The following is an 18,382-nucleotide window of genomic DNA, read 5'->3' as shown; positions in this document are numbered from 1 at the left end:
GGGTGAGTGACTGTGTGAGTGGGTGAGTGACTGTGTGAGTGGGTGAGTGACTGTGTGAGTGGCTGTGAGAGTGGGTGAGTGACTATGTGAGTGGGTGAGTGACTGTGTAAGTGGGTGACTGTGTGAGTGACTGTGTGAGTGGGTAAGTGGCTATGTGAGTGGGTGAGTGGCTGTGTGAGTGGGTGAGTGACTGTCTGAGTGACTGTGTGAGTGGGTAAGTGGCTGTGTGAGTGACTGTGTGAGTAGGTGAGTGACTGTGTGAGTGGGTGAGTGACTGTGTGAGTGGGTGAGGGGCTATGTGAGTGGGTGAGTGGGTGAGTGGCTGTGTGAGTGGGTGAGTGACTGTCTGAGTGACTGTGTGAGTGGGTAAGTGGCTGTGTGAGTGACTGTGTGAGTGGGTGAGTGACTGTGTGAGTGGGTGAGTGACTGTGTGAGTGGGTGAGTGACTGTGTGAGTGGGTGAGTGGCTGTGTGAGTGGGTGAGTGACTGTGAGTGGGTGGGTGACTGTGTGAGTGACTGTGTGAGTGGGTGAGGGGCTGTGTGAGTGACTGTGTGAGTGGGTGAGGGGCTGTGTGAGTGGGTGAGTGACTGTGTGAGTGGGTGAGTGACTGTGTGAGTGAGTGACTGTGTGAGTGACTACGTGAGTCTGTGTGTGTGTGTTTAATTTCTTTCGCACCGTACGTAGCTAATCAGAGGCGCTGTGGAAGTAAAACAATCGTCCTTTGGATGGACTCACCAACCGCTCCCACCTCCACCCCCTTCATCTTCGCCACTCTCCGCGCCATAGGAACGTGGAATTTCCACCAGTGGCTCAGCAGAGACATAACCCCACAGATTCCCTCTCACCGGGCCAAGAAACATCGGGTTTCCCGTGCCAAATATCCGCGTCCCCAAACCCACCACAACCCTCCCCACGACTTCTCCTGTCGGCATGGGATGAAGAAACCACTTGGAAGGGCCTGGCACCTCTACCCTGTTACTGAATTGTACTCACGAGATGAGGTTCACGGTGAAGAGTTCGGGGGGCTCGAAGTTGGGGGGTTAGGGGGTTTAGGGGGTTGGAGATTAGAGTTAGAGGATGAGGATGGAGGTTCAGATTTAGGCGCTAGTTAGAGATTCAGGAGTTGTAGGTTTAGGAGTTAGAGGTTCAGGAGTTAGAGATTCAGGAGTTGTAGGTTTAGGAGTTAGAGGTTTAGGAGTTAGAGGTTTAGCAGTTGTAGGTTTAGGAGTTAGAGGTTTAGGAGTTGTAGGTTTAGGAGTTAGAGGTTTAGGAGTTATAGGTTTAGGAGTTGTAGGTTTAGGAGTTGTAGGTTTAGGAGTTGTAGGTTTAGGAGTTAGAGGTTTGGGGTTTAGGAGTTGTAGGTTTAGGAGTTAGAGGTTTAGGAGTTAGAGGTTTAGGAGTTATAGGTTTAGGAGTTGTAGGTTTAGGAGTTAGAGGTTTGGGGTTTAGGAGTTGTAGGTTTAGGAGTTAGAGGTTTAGGAGTTAGAGGTTTAGGAGTTATAGGTTTAGGAGTTGTAGGTTTAGGAGTTAGAGGTTTGGGGTTTAGGAGTTGTAGGTTTAGGAGTTAGAGGTTTAGGAGTTAGAGGTTTGGGGTTTAGGAGTTAGAGGTTAAGGAGTTAGAGGTTTAGGAGTTAGAGGTTTAGGAGTTAGAGGTTTAGGAGTTAGAGGTTCAGGAGTTAGAGGTTTAGGAGTTATAGGTTTAGTAGTTAGAGATTCAGGAGTTAGAGGTTTAGGAGTTAGGGGTTTAGGAGTTAGAGGTTTAGGGGTTAGAGATTCAGGAGTTAGGGGTTTAGGAGTTAGAGGTTTAGTAGTTAGAGATTCAGGAGTTAGAGGTTTAGGAGTTAGAGATTCAGGAGTTAGAGGTTTAGGAGTTAGAGATTCAGGAGTTAGAGGTTTAGGAGTTAGAGGTTTGGGGTTTAGGAGTTAGGGGTTTAGGAGGTAGGGGTTTGGGGTTGGGCATTCCGGGGTTTGACATTGACAAGCTTGGTGTGCGTCACGTGACCCTCTGCCTGTGCCATCCGACTGGACGCTGTTACACTCGCGGCAGGCAACACAGAACGCCATTGCTGCCGGCAACGATTTGAGCTGAAACTCTCCTCCTCCTTGGTTGCCATCACGGTCTTAAGGAAGCACACAACTCACTCGCCCATCTCGTCACGGAACACGAACCCCGTCACGAGAGACTTTCCACGCAGCAGCAGCTGCTGTAGCAGCAGCAGCTGTAGCAGCAGCAGCTGTAGCAGCAGCAGCAGCAGCAGCAGCTGTAGCAGCAGCAGCAGCAGCTGTAGCAGCAGCAGCAGCAGCTGTAGCAGCAGCAGCAGCAGCTGTAGCAGCAGCAGCAGCAGCTGTAACAGCAGCAGCAGCAGCTGTAACAGCAGCAGCAGCAGCAGCTGTAGCAGCAGCAGCAGCAGCTGTAGCAGCAGCAGCAGCAGCTGTAGCAGCAGCAGCAGCAGCTGTAGCAGCAGCAGCAGCAGCTGTAGCAGCAGCAGCAGCAGCTGTAGCAGCAGCAGCAGCAGCTGTAGCAGCAGCAGCAGCAGCTGTAGCAGCAGCAGCTGTAGCAGCAGCAGCAGCAGCTGTAGCAGCAGCAGCAGCTGTAGCAGCAGCAGCAGCTGTAGCAGCAGCAGCAGCAGCAGCAGCTGTAGCAGCAGCAGCAGCAGCAGCTGTAGCAGCAGCAGCAGCAGCAGCAGCTGTAGCAGCAGCAGCAGCAGCTGTAGCAGCAGCAGCAGCAGCTGTAGCAGCAGCAGCAGCAGCTGTAGCAGCAGCAGCTGTAGCAGCAGCAGCAGCAGCAGCAGCTGTAGCAGCAGCAGCAGCAGCAGCTGTAGCAGCAGCAGCAGCAGCAGCTGTAGCAGCAGCAGCAGCTGTAGCAGCAGCAGCAGCAGCAGCTGTAGCAGCTGTAGCAGCAGCAGCAGCTAGCAGCTGTAGCAGCAGCTAGCAGCTGCAGCAGCAGCTGTAGCAGCAGCAGCAGCAGCTGTAGCAGCAGCAGCAGCAGCAGCTGTAGCAGCAGCAGCAGCAGCAGCTGTAGCAGCAGCAGCAGCAGCAGCTGTAGCAGCAGCAGCAGCAGCAGCTGTAGCAGCAGCAGCAGCAGCAGCTGTAGCAGCAGCAGCAGCAGCAGCTGTAGCAGCAGCAGCAGCAGCAGCTGTAGCAGCAGCAGCAGCAGCAGCTGTAGCAGCAGCAGCAGCTAGCAGCAGCAGCAGCTAGCAGCAGCAGCCGCTCGTAGCAGCAGCTAGCAGCAGCAGCAGCAAGCAGCTAGCAGCAGCAGCAGCAGCAGCTGTAGCAGCCAGCAGCAGCAGCAGCTGTAGCAGCAGCAGCAGCAGCAGCTGTAGCAGCAGCAGCAGCAGCAGCTGTAGCAGCAGCAGCAGCTGTAGCAGCAGCAGCAGCAGCAGCTGTAGCAGCAGCAGCAGCAGCAGCTGTAGCAGCAGCAGCAGCAGCAGCTGTAGCAGCAGCAGCAGCAGCAGCTGTAGCAGCAGCAGCAGCAGCAGCTGTAGCAGCAGCAGCAGCAGCAGCTGTAGCAGCAGCAGCAGCAGCAGCTGTAGCAGCAGCAGCAGCAGCAGCTGTAGCAGCAGCAGCAGCAGCAGCTGTAGCAGCAGCAGCAGCAGCAGCAGCTGTAGCAGCAGCAGCAGCAGCTGTAGCAGCAGCAGGCAGCAGCTGTAGCAGCAGCAGCAGCAGCTGTAGCAGCAGCAAGCAGCAGCTGTAGCAGCAGCAGCAGCAGCTGTAGCAGCAGCAGCAGCAGCTGTAGCAGCAGCAGCAGCAGCTGTAGCAGCAGCAGCAGCAGCTGTAGCAGCAGCAGCAGCAGCTGTAGCAGCAGCAGCAGCAGCTGTAGCAGCAGCAGCAGCAGCTGTAGCAGCAGCAGCAGCAGCTGTAGCAGCAGCAGCAGCAGCTGCCGTCGAACAAAAATGGTGGAAAGGGAAGAGTGTTCGACGTTTCCGCAACGCTCTTCTCCCTTCGACACGAGGAGGAGGAAGTCGTCACTGGGCGCGATGCTGCACGTTTACATCGTCGTCGTCATCGTCTGCGCCAGGGCTGGGGGACCTTTCTCCTGCCAAGGGCCATTTGGATATTTGTAACATCACTCGCGGGCCATACAAGATTATGAACTAATAAATTCGCCTGTTATATTTGGTCAAACATTTAATTAACTCGCCCCGAATGCGATGGGCTTGCACCGCTTCTATTTGGCGAGGCGAGTGATGTTGTTAGCTGCTGGTATTGACGATGCTGCTACTCGCAACTGCTGTTCCAGGTTTGCTCCGAGATTGATTGATCAAGTCCTGCCTGCGGTTGCCTTGGCAGGGCCAGACCCACCCCTGGTCCAGATCCATCAACTCGTTCATTTTTAAAATGCATTTCGTGTGTTCAGTTTGCTGTCCCCAACCCCGCACCTCCGACTAGCACGGCTACGTGCGTTGCTAAAGAAGTCCCAAGTCCATGCAGACACACGAAGACAAAGGTTCCACGTGTAGCCTGTTCAGCGCAAGTGCTGTCTAGCGAGTAGCAGCACCTATGGCGGGCAGCACGTACACATGCACACTCACACACACAGTCGCCCTTTCCAGTGCACTTCTGCGGCCGTCTGGAACGCTCTTCATTCCGGTATTAGGAAGCCACCGACTGGAGCGATATGGCACTTTTAGAATCACTCGTTTATTTTTGAACTCGCGTGTTCAAGTTGTTCTTCTTCACCACCCCCGCACCTCCGATTAGCACGGCGGGATACGTACGGTGCGAAAGAAGTTTAACATACAGAGAGACACAGACCCACACACTCACCCGCACACAGACCCACACACTCACCCGCACACAGACCCGCACACAGACCCACACACTCACCCACACACTCACCCGCACACTCACCCGCACACAGACCCACACACTCACCCACACACAGACCCACACACTCACCCGCACACAGACCCACACACTCACCCGCACACAGACCCACACACTCACCCGCACACAGACCCACACACTCACCCACACACAGACCCACACACTCACCCGCACACAGACCCGCACACAGACCCACACACTCACCCACACACTCACCCGCACACTCACCCGCACACAGACCCACACACTCACCCACACACAGACCCACACACTCACCCACACACTCACCCACACACTCACCCACACACAGACCCGCACACTCACCCGCACACTCACCCGCACACAGACCCGCACACTCACCCGCACACTCACCCACACACTCACCCACACACAGACCCGCACACTCACCCGCACACAGACCCGCACACAGACCCGCACACAGACCCACACACAGACCCGCACACAGACCCGCACACAGACCCACACACAGACCCGCACACTCACCCGCACACAGACCCGCACACAGACCCCCACACAGACCCACACACTCACCCACACACTCACCCACACACTCACCCGCACACAGACCCACACACAGACCCACACACAGACCCACACACAGACCCACACACTCACCCACACACAGACCCGCACACAGACCCGCACACAGACCCGCACACAGACCCGCACGCAGACCCGCACGCAGACCCGCACACAGACCCGCACACAGACCCGCACACAGACCCACACACTCACCCACACACAGACCCACACACTCACCCACACACAGACCCGCACACTCACCCACACACTCACCCACACACAGACCCACACACTCACCCGCACACAGACCCGCACACAGACCCACACACTCACCCACACACAGACCCACACACTCACCCACACACAGACCCACACACTCACCCACACACAGACCCACACACAGACCCACACACTCACCCACACACAGACCCACACACAGACCCACACACAGACCCACACACAGACCCACACACTCACCCACACACAGACCCACACACAGACCCACACACAGACCCACACACAGACCCACACACTCACCCACACACAGACCCACAACTCACCCACACACAGACCCACACACAGACCCACACACAGACCCACACACTCACCCGCCCTCCGATGAGCACGGTTGACTAAGTACGCTGCAAAAGAAATTCAAGGTAAAAAAGGTAGACTCACATAGCCACAGTCACTCACCCAACCACCCACCCAACCACCCACCCACTCACTCACCCAACCACTCACCCACCCACCCAACCACTCACCCAACCACCCACCCAACCACTCACCCAACCACCCACCCAACCACTCACCCAACCACCCACCCAACCACTCACCCAACCACCCACCCACTCACCCAACCACTCACCCACCCACCCAACCACCCACCCAACCACCCACCCAACCACTCACCCAACCACCCACCCACCCACTCACCCAACCACTCACCCAACCACTCACCCAACCACCCACCCATCCACTCACCTAACCACTCACCCAACCACTCACCCAACCACCCAACCACTCACCCACTCACCCACCCACTTACCCACCCACCCACTCACCCGACCACTCACCCACTCACTCACTCACCCAACCACCCACTCACCCTCCAATTAGCACGGCTGGCTACGCACGGTGCAAAAGAAGTTTAAAGTACACGCGCACACAAACACAACGAACCACGCGACATCATTTGGCAATAAACGGGGGGTGGGGATGGACATCAACATCCTCCCCCAAGACCTTCAACCCCTGACCTCAATCTATGGGGTCAACACGGGCACGACCCAGTGGGGTGGTTTGAACGGTGCAACGTCGCCCCATCCTCACTCAGGGTTCAATCAGGGGGGTCAGTGTTACCAAGGGTGATGATGGTGGTGATGACGGTGGCGATGACGGTGGTGATGATGATCTTCATTTATCGGAGCCTCACTGCGACGCCTTTTGCACTGGCACACCCGTGCCAGCACGGTACGGGTGGTGGTCTTCCCACTGCCACACCCGAGCCAGCGTGGGGCCAGCACGGCACGGGTGGTGGTTTCCCCACTGCCACACCCGAGCCAGCGTGGGGCCAGCACGGTACGGGTGGTGGTTTTCCACTGCCACACCCGAGCCAGCGTGGGGCCAGCACGGCACGGGTGGTGGTTTTCCCACTGCCACACCCGAGCCAGCGTGGGGCCAGCACGGTACGGTTGGTGGTTTTCCCACTGCCACACCCGAGCCAGCGTGGGGCCAGCACGGCACGGGTGGTGGTCTTCCCACTGGACACACCCGAGCCAGCGTGGGGCCAGCACGGCACGGGTGGTGGTTTTCCCACCGGACTAATCTCCATCTGTTACATCTCACTTCACGTGGGTGGGCGTATGGCTCTACGCCCCCGCTCTGCACAGAGATTGCGGTACAGCAGAGAGTGGACTAATCTCCATCTGTTACATCTGTAACGGGGATCGAGCGTTCTCCCCTCGCACGTGCTGGGTTTTCTCCCGCGCACACAACAACTAGGCAGACCCCCCCCGTCATGACTCGGGGCGCTAACACCTTTCATGGAAAAAAGCTATTTAACTCTGTGGGCCTTACCTAGTCACATTGAAAAGTAGTAGATTACAGTTTATATATATAGAGGACGGCAGAGCTCAGGGGTGGGAGAGGGGGTTTGGGTAATTTGTGAAGAGCGGCGGTGCAGCAGTTAGCGCGATGAACCCAGCAGAGACGAGTTTGATTCCCTCTCACGGAGACCACCTGCACAAATTTGTGATTGTGATCATCTGAATTGGACCACCTGCACAAACCTGTGATTGCGGTTATCTGAACCGGTCCTGGGCCCCTCCCCTAAGTCGACTGAGCCTCAAATGAGTACCTGGCGCGGTGTGCAAACATCGCTAGCACTGGGGGAGAGACAAAGGCGGCCGGGCGTGGTGCTGGCCACCCACCCCCCCCCCCCCCTCTGTGTGTGTCACAGTGATGGCAGCCTTCATAGGTGCTGATAATGGTGGTATTGATTGCGGTGATGATGATGGTGGTGGTGATGGCATCAGTGGTGCATGGTTGTTTTGGTTGTTGTGGTGTTGATAGTGATTGTGGTGATGATGGTGATGATGGTGATGATGGTGATGATGATGATGGTGGTGCGTGGTTGTTTTAGTTGTTGTAGTGTTGATAGTGGTTGTGGTGATGATGGTGATGATGGTGATGATGATGATGGTGGTGCGTGGTTGTTTTGATGTTGATACTGATTGTGGTGATGGTGATGATGGTGATGATGGTATTAGTAGTGGTGATGGTAGTGGTGATGGTAGTAGTGATGGCGATGGTGATGGCATCAGTCGTGCGTGGTTGTTGTGGTGGTGGCGGTGGTACTGATTGTGGTGATAGTATTGATAGTGGTGGTGATGGTAGTAGCGATGCACATGCTGGTGATGATGGTGGTGGTGGTGGTGGTGATGGTGGTAGTGGTGATGGTAGCAGCGATGGTGGCAATGGCATCAGTGCTACACGGTTGTTGTTGTTGTTGTATTTTTTGGGGGGGGGGGGGTAGTGGGGGTGGTCGGGAGGATTGCGAGGGGTCAGACAGCGCAAAGTGTCTGCTGAATGCAACGCAACTCAACAACGCAACGCGGCACGCAACAACGCAACTCAACAACGCACGCTATGCGGCACGCAACAACGCAACTCAACAACGCACGCTATGCGGCACGCAACAACGCAACTCAACAACGCACGCAACGCACGCAACTCAACAACGCACGCAACGCACGCAACGCGACGATGCAACGCACCGCAGCAACGCGGCGCAACAGAACGCAACGGAGGGACGCAAGAATTCACCGCGATCATAAATTACGCGACGGTTCGCTCGGCGGGAAACCGCGCAAAATCAAAACACAACGACGACGGCGGCGGCGGCGGCCGCAAAAACCACGGCGACCACACGGACTGCAGATTAAAGTGGCAAGACACAGGCATCACCACCACCACCACCGCCACAACCATGACAACCGTCACCACCACCACCACCATCATCATCACAACCGTCACCACCACCACCATCATCATCATCACAACCGTCACCACCACCACCATCATCATCATCACAACCGTCACCACCACCACCACCACCATCATCATCACAACCGTCACCACCACCACCACCATCATCATCATCATCACAACCGTCACCACCACCACCACCACCGCCACAACCGTCACCACCGCCACAACCGTCACCACCACCGCCACAACCGTGACAACAGCCACCACCACCACCACCACCATCATCACAACCGTCACGAACCCATCGCCGCCACTACCATCACCGTCACAACGGTGTCGGGGTGACGGCGATGATGTCATCACAGGAAATGTGACGGTGATGATGTCATCACAGGAAATGTGACGGTGATGATGTCATCGCCGGAGATGTGACGGCGATGATGTCATCACAGGAGATGTGACGGCGATGATGTCATCGCCGAAGATGTGACGGCGATGATGTCATCGCCGGAGATGTGACGGCGATGATGTCATCGCCGGAGATGTGACGGCGATGATGTCATCACAGGAGATGTGACGGTGATGATGTCATCACAGGAGATGTGACGGCGATGATGTCATCACAGGAGATGTGACGGCGATGATGTCATCGCCGGAGATGTGACGGCGATGATGTCATCACAGGAAATGTGACGGCGATGATGTCATCGCCGGAGATGTGACGGCGATGATGTCATCACAGGAGATGTGACGGCGATGATGTCATCGCCGGAGATGTGACGGCGATGATGTCATCGCCGGAGATGTGACGGCGATGATGTCATCGCCGGAGATGTGACGGCGATGATGTCATCGCCGAAGATGCGACGACGATGATGTCATCGCCGAAGATGCGATGACGATGATGTCATCGCCGAAGATGCGATGACGATGATGTCATCGCCGAAGATGCGATGACGATGATGATGATGCTGTTCGCCAAGCGATGGTGATGACGAATACGACGACGATGATGTCGGCATTCCGGTAACGTTACTAGGCGACGACGATGACGATGACGATCACCATGACGACGATGATCACCATGACGACGATGATCACCATGACGACGATGATCACCATGACGACGATGATCACCATGACGACGATGATCACCATGACGACGATGATCAGGCTCGAGTGCCCTCGGCAGGCAAGTGCAGCGTGATGTCATCGGTCAGCTGACGACTACGACGATGACGGCGACATCGTCCATCGGCCGACGACAACGACGCCATCGACCGGCCGGCCGATGGCGTCACCGGCCAGCCGGTCGATGACGTCACCGGCCAGCTGACGACTGCAATGACGTCATCGGTCAGCTGACGACAATGATGACGAAGCCGACGGCGACGACGGGGCCGGCGGGCGGAGTGCAAAGCCGTCGGTCGGCCGACCCGAGCCACGGCGGGGGTCGCCGTGGCGACGACGGCGCTCGTGACGGCGCTCGCGACGACGGCGGTCGCCGTGGCTACGGTCGCCGCGGCGACGGCGCTCAGGCGAGCGCGTGGTAGCCGCCGGCGCCGTCCTCGTCGTCGGCGCCGCTGGGCGAGTGCAGCACGAGGCGCGTGCCGCGCGCCACGGCGCCGGCGCCCTCCCCCAGGTCGCCCTCCTCCAGCGCCGCCTCCTCGGGGGACGCGGCCCCCGACCCCGACCCCGGCCCCGACCCCGGCCGCCGCTGCTGCTGCTGCTGCTGCTGCTGGCGCCGGTTGTAGAGGTGGGCGGTGGAGGGCCGTGCGGGGTACGCGGTGGACGCGGCGGCGATGGCCGTGCCGGAGGCGGCGATGGCCGTGCCGGCGGGGGCGGCGGGGGCCGGCCCGTTGGCGTTGCCGGCGGTGAGGATGAGGTCGCCGTCGCCGCCCAGGATCAGCACCGAGTCGTCGTCGCCGCCCGTGCCGGTGCCCAGCTGCTCCTGGTTCTGGTGGCGGCAGTGGTAACGGTGGTGACGGTGGTGACGGTGGTGACGGTGGTGACGGTGGTGACGGTGGTGACGGTGGTGACGGTGGTGACGGTGGTGACGGTGGTGACGGTGGTGACGGTGGTGACGGTGGTGACGGTGGTGACGGTGGTGACGGTGGTGACGGTGGTGACGGTGGTGACGGTGGTGACGGTGACCACAGCGGTGACGGTGACAGTGCAGGCGGCACTGTCACCGTCTAGAGGGCGCTCCGTGGGAGGGTTCACGCAGCCCAGATGCTATACATACTATACACTGTACACTACACTGTACACTGTACACTATACACTGTACACTATACACTACACTGTACACTACACTACACTACACACTACACTATACTATACACTACACTATACTATACACTACACTACACTATACACTACACACTACACACTACACTATACACTAATACACACTACACTACACACTACACTACACTATACACTACACTACACTATACACTACACTATACTACACACTACACTATACACTACACTATACACTACACACTACACTGTAAACTGTACACTACACTCTACACTACACACTACACACTACTACACACCCACGCACTCGCAGACCCACTCACACCCACTCACACTGACACGCACTCACACGCACACCCACTCACACGTACACACAGACCCACGCACACTCACGCACACTCACACCCACTCACACACACTCACACCCACTCACACGTACACACAGACCCACGCACACTCACGCACACTCACACCCACTCACTCACACGCACACCCACTCACACGTACACACAGACCCACGCACACTCACGCACACTCACACCCACTCACACACACTCACACCCACTCACACGCAGACCCACTCACTCGCAGACCCACTCACACCCACACCCACTCACACCCACACACACTCACCCCACACCCACACAGAGCCCCACAGGCAGACACGGAGCGGTGGGGGGGGGTGGTGCTCACCTCGTATGCGTGGGGGCTGGTGAGGCAGCGTGCGAGGGGGGCGCAGCAGCGTGGCAGCGTGGAGGTGAGCGGGGGCCCCGAGTGGGTGAGGATCGGCTTCAGGTAGCTGGGAGGGTGGCCACAGTCACGGAGCAACACGGGGAGACACGCGGAGAGAGACACGCAGAGACACGCGGAGAGACACGCAGAGACACACACAGAGAGACACACAGAGAGACACAGAGAGAGACACAGAGATACGCGGAGAGACACAGAGAGACAGAGAGACACAGAGAGAAAGACACAGAGAGACACGCGGGGAGACACGCGGAGAGACACGCAGAGACACACACACAGAGACACACAAAGACACACAGAGAGAGACACAGAGAGACACACAGAGAGACACACACAGAGACACACACAGAGACACACAGAGACACACACAGAGACACACAGAGACACACAGAGAGACACACACAGACAGACACGCAGAGAGACACACAGAGAGACACACACAGAGAGAGACACAGAGACACACACACAGAGAGACACACACAGAGACACACAGAGACACACAGAGAGAGACACAGAGACACACAGAGAGACACACACAGACAGACACGCAGAGAGACACACAGAGAGACACACACAGAGAGAGACACAGAGACACACACACAGAGACACACACACAGAGACACACAGAGAGACACACAGAGAGACACACACACAGAGACACACACAGAGAGACACACAGAGACACACACAGACAGACACGCAGAGAGACACACAGAGAGACACACACAGAGAGAGACACAGAGACACACACACAGAGACACACACACAGAGACACACAGAGACACACACACAGAGACACACACACAGAGACACACAGAGACACACACACAGAGACACACACACAGAGACACACAGAGACACACACAGAGACACACACAGAGACACACACAGAGAGACGCGTGGAGCCGCAGCAAGGATACTTGTGGTCGAAGATGTACCACATGCGGAAGAGCCACGCACTCTCATTCTTGGTCCGGCTGCCTCCCTCGTTCTGCTGCAGCATCAACACACACAAAGATAAAGATCCCCCGTGTAGCCTTAACAGACTGTAGGGGCAAGTGCTGTTAGCGAGCACCTATGAAGGCCGGAACGGCACACGAGGGGGTGGGTGGCCAGCACCACGCCCAGCCGCCTTTGTCTCCCCAGTGGTGATGTTTACACACCGCACCAGGTACTCATTTGAGGCTGAGTCGACACGCGCGCGCACGCGCACACGCACGCACACACACGCCCGCGCGCGTCAGACATGTACACACATGCACACACGTACGCACTCACACACGCACGCACACACACACGCACGTACACACACACACGCACACACGTACACACACATGCGCACACACACACACAAAAGACAAATATTCCCCGTATAGCCTTAACAGACTGTAGGGGCAAGTGCTGTTAGCGAGCACCTATGAAGGCCGGCACGGCACACGAGGGGGTGGGTGGCCAGCACCACGCCCGGCCCCCTTTGTCTCCCCTTGACAATGTTTACTACACACCCAGTGGCGATGATTACTACACACCGCACCCGGTACTCATTTGAGGCCGAGTTGACCTAAGGGAGGCCCAAGATCCGCTCGGATAGTCGTCACTGTTGTTGTTGGCCGTGAGCGGGAATTGAACTCGGGTCGCCGGGTTTGTAGCGCAGCACGCTCACAATAGCGTGTGAGTGAGTCTGTGAGTGTGAGTGAGTGTTAGTGTGTGAGTGAGTCTGTGAGTGTGAGCGTGGGTGAGTCTGTGAGTGTGAGTGAGTCTGTGAGTGTGAGTGAGTCTGTGAGTGTGAGCGTGAGTGAGTCTGTGAGTGTGAGTGAGTCTGTGAGTGTGAGTGAGTGTGTGAGTGAGTGAGTCTGTGAGTGTGAGCGTGGGTGAGTCTGTGAGTGTGAGTGAGTCTGTGAGTGTGAGTGAGTGTGTGAGTGTGAGTGAGTCTGTGAGTGTGAGCGTGAGTGAGTCTGTGAGTGTGAGTGAGTCTGTGAGTGTGAGTGAGTGTGTGAGTGAGTGAGTCTGTGAGTGTGAGCGTGGGTGAGTCTGTGAGTGTGAGTGAGTCTGTGAGTGTGAGTCTGTGAGTGTGAGTGAGTCTGTGAGTGTGAGTCTGTGAGTGTGAGTGAGTCTGTGAGTGTGAGTCTGTGAGTGTGAGTGAGTCTGTGAGTGTGAGTGAGTGTGTGAGTGTGAGTGAGTCTGTGAGTGTGAGCGTGAGTGAGTCTGTGAGTGTGAGTGAGTCTGTGAGTGTGAGTGAGTGTGTGAGTGAGTGAGTCTGTGAGTGTGAGCGTGGGTGAGTCTGTGAGTGTGAGTGAGTCTGTGAGTGTGAGTCTGTGAGTGTGAGTGAGTCTGTGAGTGTGAGTCTGTGAGTGTGAGTGAGTCTGTGAGTGTGAGTCTGTGAGTGAGTCTGTGAGTGTGTGTGTGAGTGAGTCTGTGAGTGTGAGAGTGAGTGAGTCTGTGAGTGTGAGCGTGGGTGAGTCTGTGAGTGTGAGTGAGTCTGTGAGTGTGAGTGAGTGTGTTGTGAGTGAGTTTCTGTGAGTGTGAGTGTGAGTGAGTCTGTGAGTGTGAGTGAGGTGTTGAGTGAGTTTCTGTGAGTGTGAGCGAGTAGTTGGGTGAGTTTCTGTGAGTGTGAGTGAGTCTGTGAGTGTGAGTGAGTGTGTGAGTGTGAGTGAGTCTGTGAGTGTGAGCGTGAGTGAGTCTGTGAGTGTGAGTGAGTCTGTGAGTGTGAGTGAGTGTGTGAGTGAGTGAGTCTGTGAGTGTGAGCGTGGGTGAGTCTGTGAGTGTGAGTGAGTTGTTGAGTGTGTTTCTGTGAGTGTGAGTGAGTTGTTGAGTGAGTTTCTGTGAGTGTGAGTGAGTAGGTGAGTGAGTTTCTGTGAGTGTGAGTGAGTCTGTGAGTGTGAGTGAGTGTGTGAGTGTGAGTGAGTCTGTGAGTGTGAGCGTGAGTGAGTCTGTGAGTGTGAGTGAGTCTGTGAGTGTGAGTGAGTGTGTGAGTGAGTGAGTCTGTGAGTGTGAGCGTGGGTGAGTCTGTGAGTGTGAGTGAGTCTGTGAGTGTGAGTCTGTGAGTGTGAGTGAGTCTGTGAGTGTGAGTCTGTGAGTGTGAGTGAGTCTGTGAGTGTGAGGTCTGTGAGTGAGTCTGTGAGTGTGTGTTGTGAGTGAGTCTGTGAGTGTGAGAGTGAGTGAGTCTGTGAGTGTGAGCGTGGGTGAGTCTGTGAGTGTGAGTGAGTCTGTGAGTGTGAGTGAGTGTGTGAGTGTGAGTGAGTCTGTGAGTGTGAGCGTGAGTGAGTCTGTGAGTGTGTGAGTGAGTGTGTGAGTGAGTGAGTCTGTGAGTGTGAGCGTGGGTGAGTCTGTGAGTGTGAGTGAGTCTGTGAGTGTGAGTGAGTGTGTGAGTGTGAGTGAGTCTGTGAGTGTGAGCGTGAGTGAGTCTGTGAGTGTGAGTGAGTCTGTGAGTGTGAGTGAGTGTGTGAGTGAGTGAGTCTGTGAGTGTGAGCGTGGGTGAGTCTGTGAGTGTGAGTGAGTCTGTGAGTGTGAGTCTGTGAGTGTGAGTGAGTCTGTGAGTGTGAGTCTGTGAGTGTGAGTGAGTCTGTGAGTGTGAGTCTGTGAGTGTGAGTGAGTCTGTGAGTGTGAGTGAGTGTGTGAGTGTGAGTGAGTCTGTGAGTGTGAGCGTGAGTGAGTCTGTGAGTGTGAGTGAGTCTGTGAGTGTGAGTGAGTGTGTGAGTGAGTGAGTCTGTGAGTGTGAGCGTGGGTGAGTCTGTGAGTGTGAGTGAGTCTGTGAGTGTGAGTCTGTGAGTGTGAGTGAGTCTGTGAGTGTGAGTCTGTGAGTGTGAGTGAGTCTGTGAGTGTGAGTCTGTGAGTGAGTCTGTGAGTGTGTGTGTGAGTGAGTCTGTGAGTGTGAGAGTGAGTGAGTCTGTGAGTGTGAGCGTGGGTGAGTCTGTGAGTGTGAGTGAGTCTGTGAGTGTGAGTGAGTGTGTGAGTGTGAGTGAGTCTGTGAGTGTGAGCGTGAGTGAGTCTGTGAGTGTGAGTGAGTGTGTGAGTGAGTGAGTCTGTGAGTGTGAGCGTGGGTGAGTCTGTGAGTGTGAGTGAGTCTGTGAGTGTGAGTGAGTGTGTGAGTGTGAGTGAGTCTGTGAGTGTGAGCGTGAGTGAGTCTGTGAGTGTGAGTGAGTCTGTGAGTGTGAGTGAGTGTGTGAGTGAGTGAGTCTGTGAGTGTGAGCGTGGGTGAGTCTGTGAGTGTGAGTGAGTCTGTGAGTGTGAGTCTGTGAGTGTGAGTGAGTCTGTGAGTGTGAGTCTGTGAGTGTGAGTGAGTCTGTGAGTGTGAGTCTGTGAGTGTGAGTGAGTCTGTGAGTGTGAGTGAGTGTGTGAGTGTGAGTGAGTCTGTGAGTGTGAGCGTGAGTGAGTCTGTGAGTGTGAGTGAGTCTGTGAGTGTGAGTGAGTGTGTGAGTGAGTGAGTCTGTGAGTGTGAGCGTGGGTGAGTCTGTGAGTGTGAGTGAGTCTGTGAGTGTGAGTCTGTGAGTGTGAGTGAGTCTGTGAGTGTGAGTCTGTGAGTGTGAGTGAGTCTGTGAGTGTGAGTCTGTGAGTGAGTCTGTGAGTGTGTGTGTGAGTGAGTCTGTGAGTGTGAGAGTGAGTGAGTCTGTGAGTGTGAGCGTGGGTGAGTCTGTGAGTGTGAGTGAGTCTGTGAGTGTGAGTGAGTGTGTGAGTGTGAGTGAGTCTGTGAGTGTGAGCGTGAGTGAGTCTGTGAGTGTGAGTGAGTGTGTGAGTGAGTGAGTCTGTGAGTGTGAGCGTGGGTGAGTCTGTGAGTGTGAGTGAGTCTGTGAGTGTGAGTGAGTGTGTGAGTGTGAGTGAGTCTGTGAGTGTGAGCGTGAGTGAGTCTGTGAGTGTGAGTGAGTCTGTGAGTGTGAGTGAGTGTGTGAGTGAGTGAGTCTGTGAGTGTGAGCGTGGGTGAGTCTGTGAGTGTGAGTGAGTCTGTGAGTGTGAGTCTGTGAGTGTGAGTGAGTCTGTGAGTGTGAGTCTGTGAGTGTGAGTGAGTCTGTGAGTGTGAGTCTGTGAGTGTGAGTGAGTCTGTGAGTGTGAGTGAGTGTGTGAGTGTGAGTGAGTCTGTGAGTGTGAGCGTGAGTGAGTCTGTGAGTGTGAGTGAGTCTGTGAGTGTGAGTGAGTGTGTGAGTGAGTGAGTCTGTGAGTGTGAGCGTGGGTGAGTCTGTGAGTGTGAGTGAGTCTGTGAGTGTGAGTCTGTGAGTGTGAGTGAGTCTGTGAGTGTGAGTCTGTGAGTGTGAGTGAGTCTGTGAGTGTGAGTCTGTGAGTGAGTCTGTGAGTGTGAGCGTGGGTGAGTCTGTGAGTGTGAGTGAGTCTGTGAGTGAGTCTGTGAGTGTGTGTGTGAGCGAGTGTATGAAGTGTTAGTGTGTGTGTGAGTGTGTGAGTGAGTGAATGAGTGTTAGCGAATGCGTTCGTAGGTGTTTGTATGTTTGTGTTAGCGAGTATGTGTGAGTGTTAGTGAGTGAGTGTTTGTATTAGTGAGTGTTAGTGAGTGTTAGTGAGTGTTTGTGTGTTGTGTGTAGCGGTAGTGCAGCTGTTAGCACGCTGCACTACAAACCTGGCGACCCGGGTTCGATTCCCGCTCACGGCCAACACCAGTGGTGACGATTATCTGAACCGGTCCTGGGCCCTTACAGTCTGTTAAGTCTATACGGGGGATCTTTGTAAGTGAGTGTGTGAGTGTTAGTGTGTTAGTGAGTGTGTGAGTGTTAGCGAGTGTGTGAGTGTTAGTGAGTGTTTGTGTTAGCGAGTGTTAGTGAGTGTGTGAGTGTTAGTGAGTGTTTGTGTTAGCGAGTGTTAGTGAGTGTTAGTGAGTGAGTGTGTGTTAGCGAGTGAGTGAGTGTTAGTGAGTGTGTGAGTGTTAGTGAGTGTTTGTGTTAGTGAGCGAGTGTTTGTGTTAGTGAGTATGTGTGTGTTAATGAGTGAGTGTGTGTGTTAGCGAGTGTTAGCGAGTGTTAATGAGCGAGTGTTTGTGTTAGTGAGTGAGTGCGAGTGAGTGTTTGTGTTAGCGAGTGTTAGTGAGTGAGTGTGTGTTAGCGAGTGTGTGAGTGTGCGAGTGTTAGTGTGTTTGTGTTAGTGAGTGAGTGCGAGTGAGTCTCACCGAATGCAGTGGTTGGAAGTTGTCACTGTTCATCTGCAGATCCTGGTCTGGGTCCACACCAACTCTGCCACAACAACCACCACAAACACCATCACAACCACCACCACAACAACCACCACAAACACCACCACAACAACCACCACAACAACCACCACAACAACCACCACAACACAAAGGTCCCCCGTGTAGCCCACACACACTGGACTCAATCACTAAATAACCCACCAATCCACCCACTCACCCACCCACCCATCTGCCAACCTACTCACTCAACCATCCAAACACCCGCCCAACCACCCACCCACCCAATTGTTCACCCACCCAATTGTTCACCCACCCAAATGTTCACCCACCCACCCAACCACCCACCCACCCACCCAAGCATCCACCCACCACCC

General features: G+C 55.4%; 1 protein-coding gene across 2 annotated transcripts; it reads right to left on the bottom strand.

The window, feature by feature from the left end:
- Positions 1-6,425: 6,425 nt before the first annotated feature.
- Positions 6,426-18,121, bottom strand: LOC133362916 (sodium/hydrogen exchanger 7-like). 2 transcript variants are annotated; one of them, XM_061581894.1, is made up of 4 exons: positions 17,985-18,121; positions 12,799-12,872; positions 11,822-11,927; positions 6,426-10,820 (listed from the first exon to the last, which is right to left on the bottom strand). In XM_061581894.1, the coding sequence occupies exons 1-4, from the start codon at positions 18,015-18,017 to the stop codon at positions 10,398-10,400; spliced, it is 636 nt and encodes a 211-aa protein (XP_061437878.1). In that variant the 5' UTR covers positions 18,018-18,121; the 3' UTR covers positions 6,426-10,397. The 2 variants fall into 2 exon arrangements, with proteins under 2 accessions (XP_061437878.1, XP_061437879.1); XM_061581895.1 differs by having other exon boundaries at positions 12,799-12,869; positions 17,985-18,067.
- Positions 18,122-18,382: the final 261 nt, after the last annotated feature.

Source organism: Lethenteron reissneri, unplaced genomic scaffold (genome assembly GCF_015708825.2).
Source record: "Lethenteron reissneri isolate LAM-NWPU_2019-01 unplaced genomic scaffold, ASM1570882v1 scaffold_1638, whole genome shotgun sequence".
Classification (NCBI taxonomy): Eukaryota; Metazoa; Chordata; class Hyperoartia; order Petromyzontiformes; family Petromyzontidae; genus Lethenteron; species Lethenteron reissneri.
This window is presented reverse-complemented; position numbering and strand designations above follow the sequence as displayed.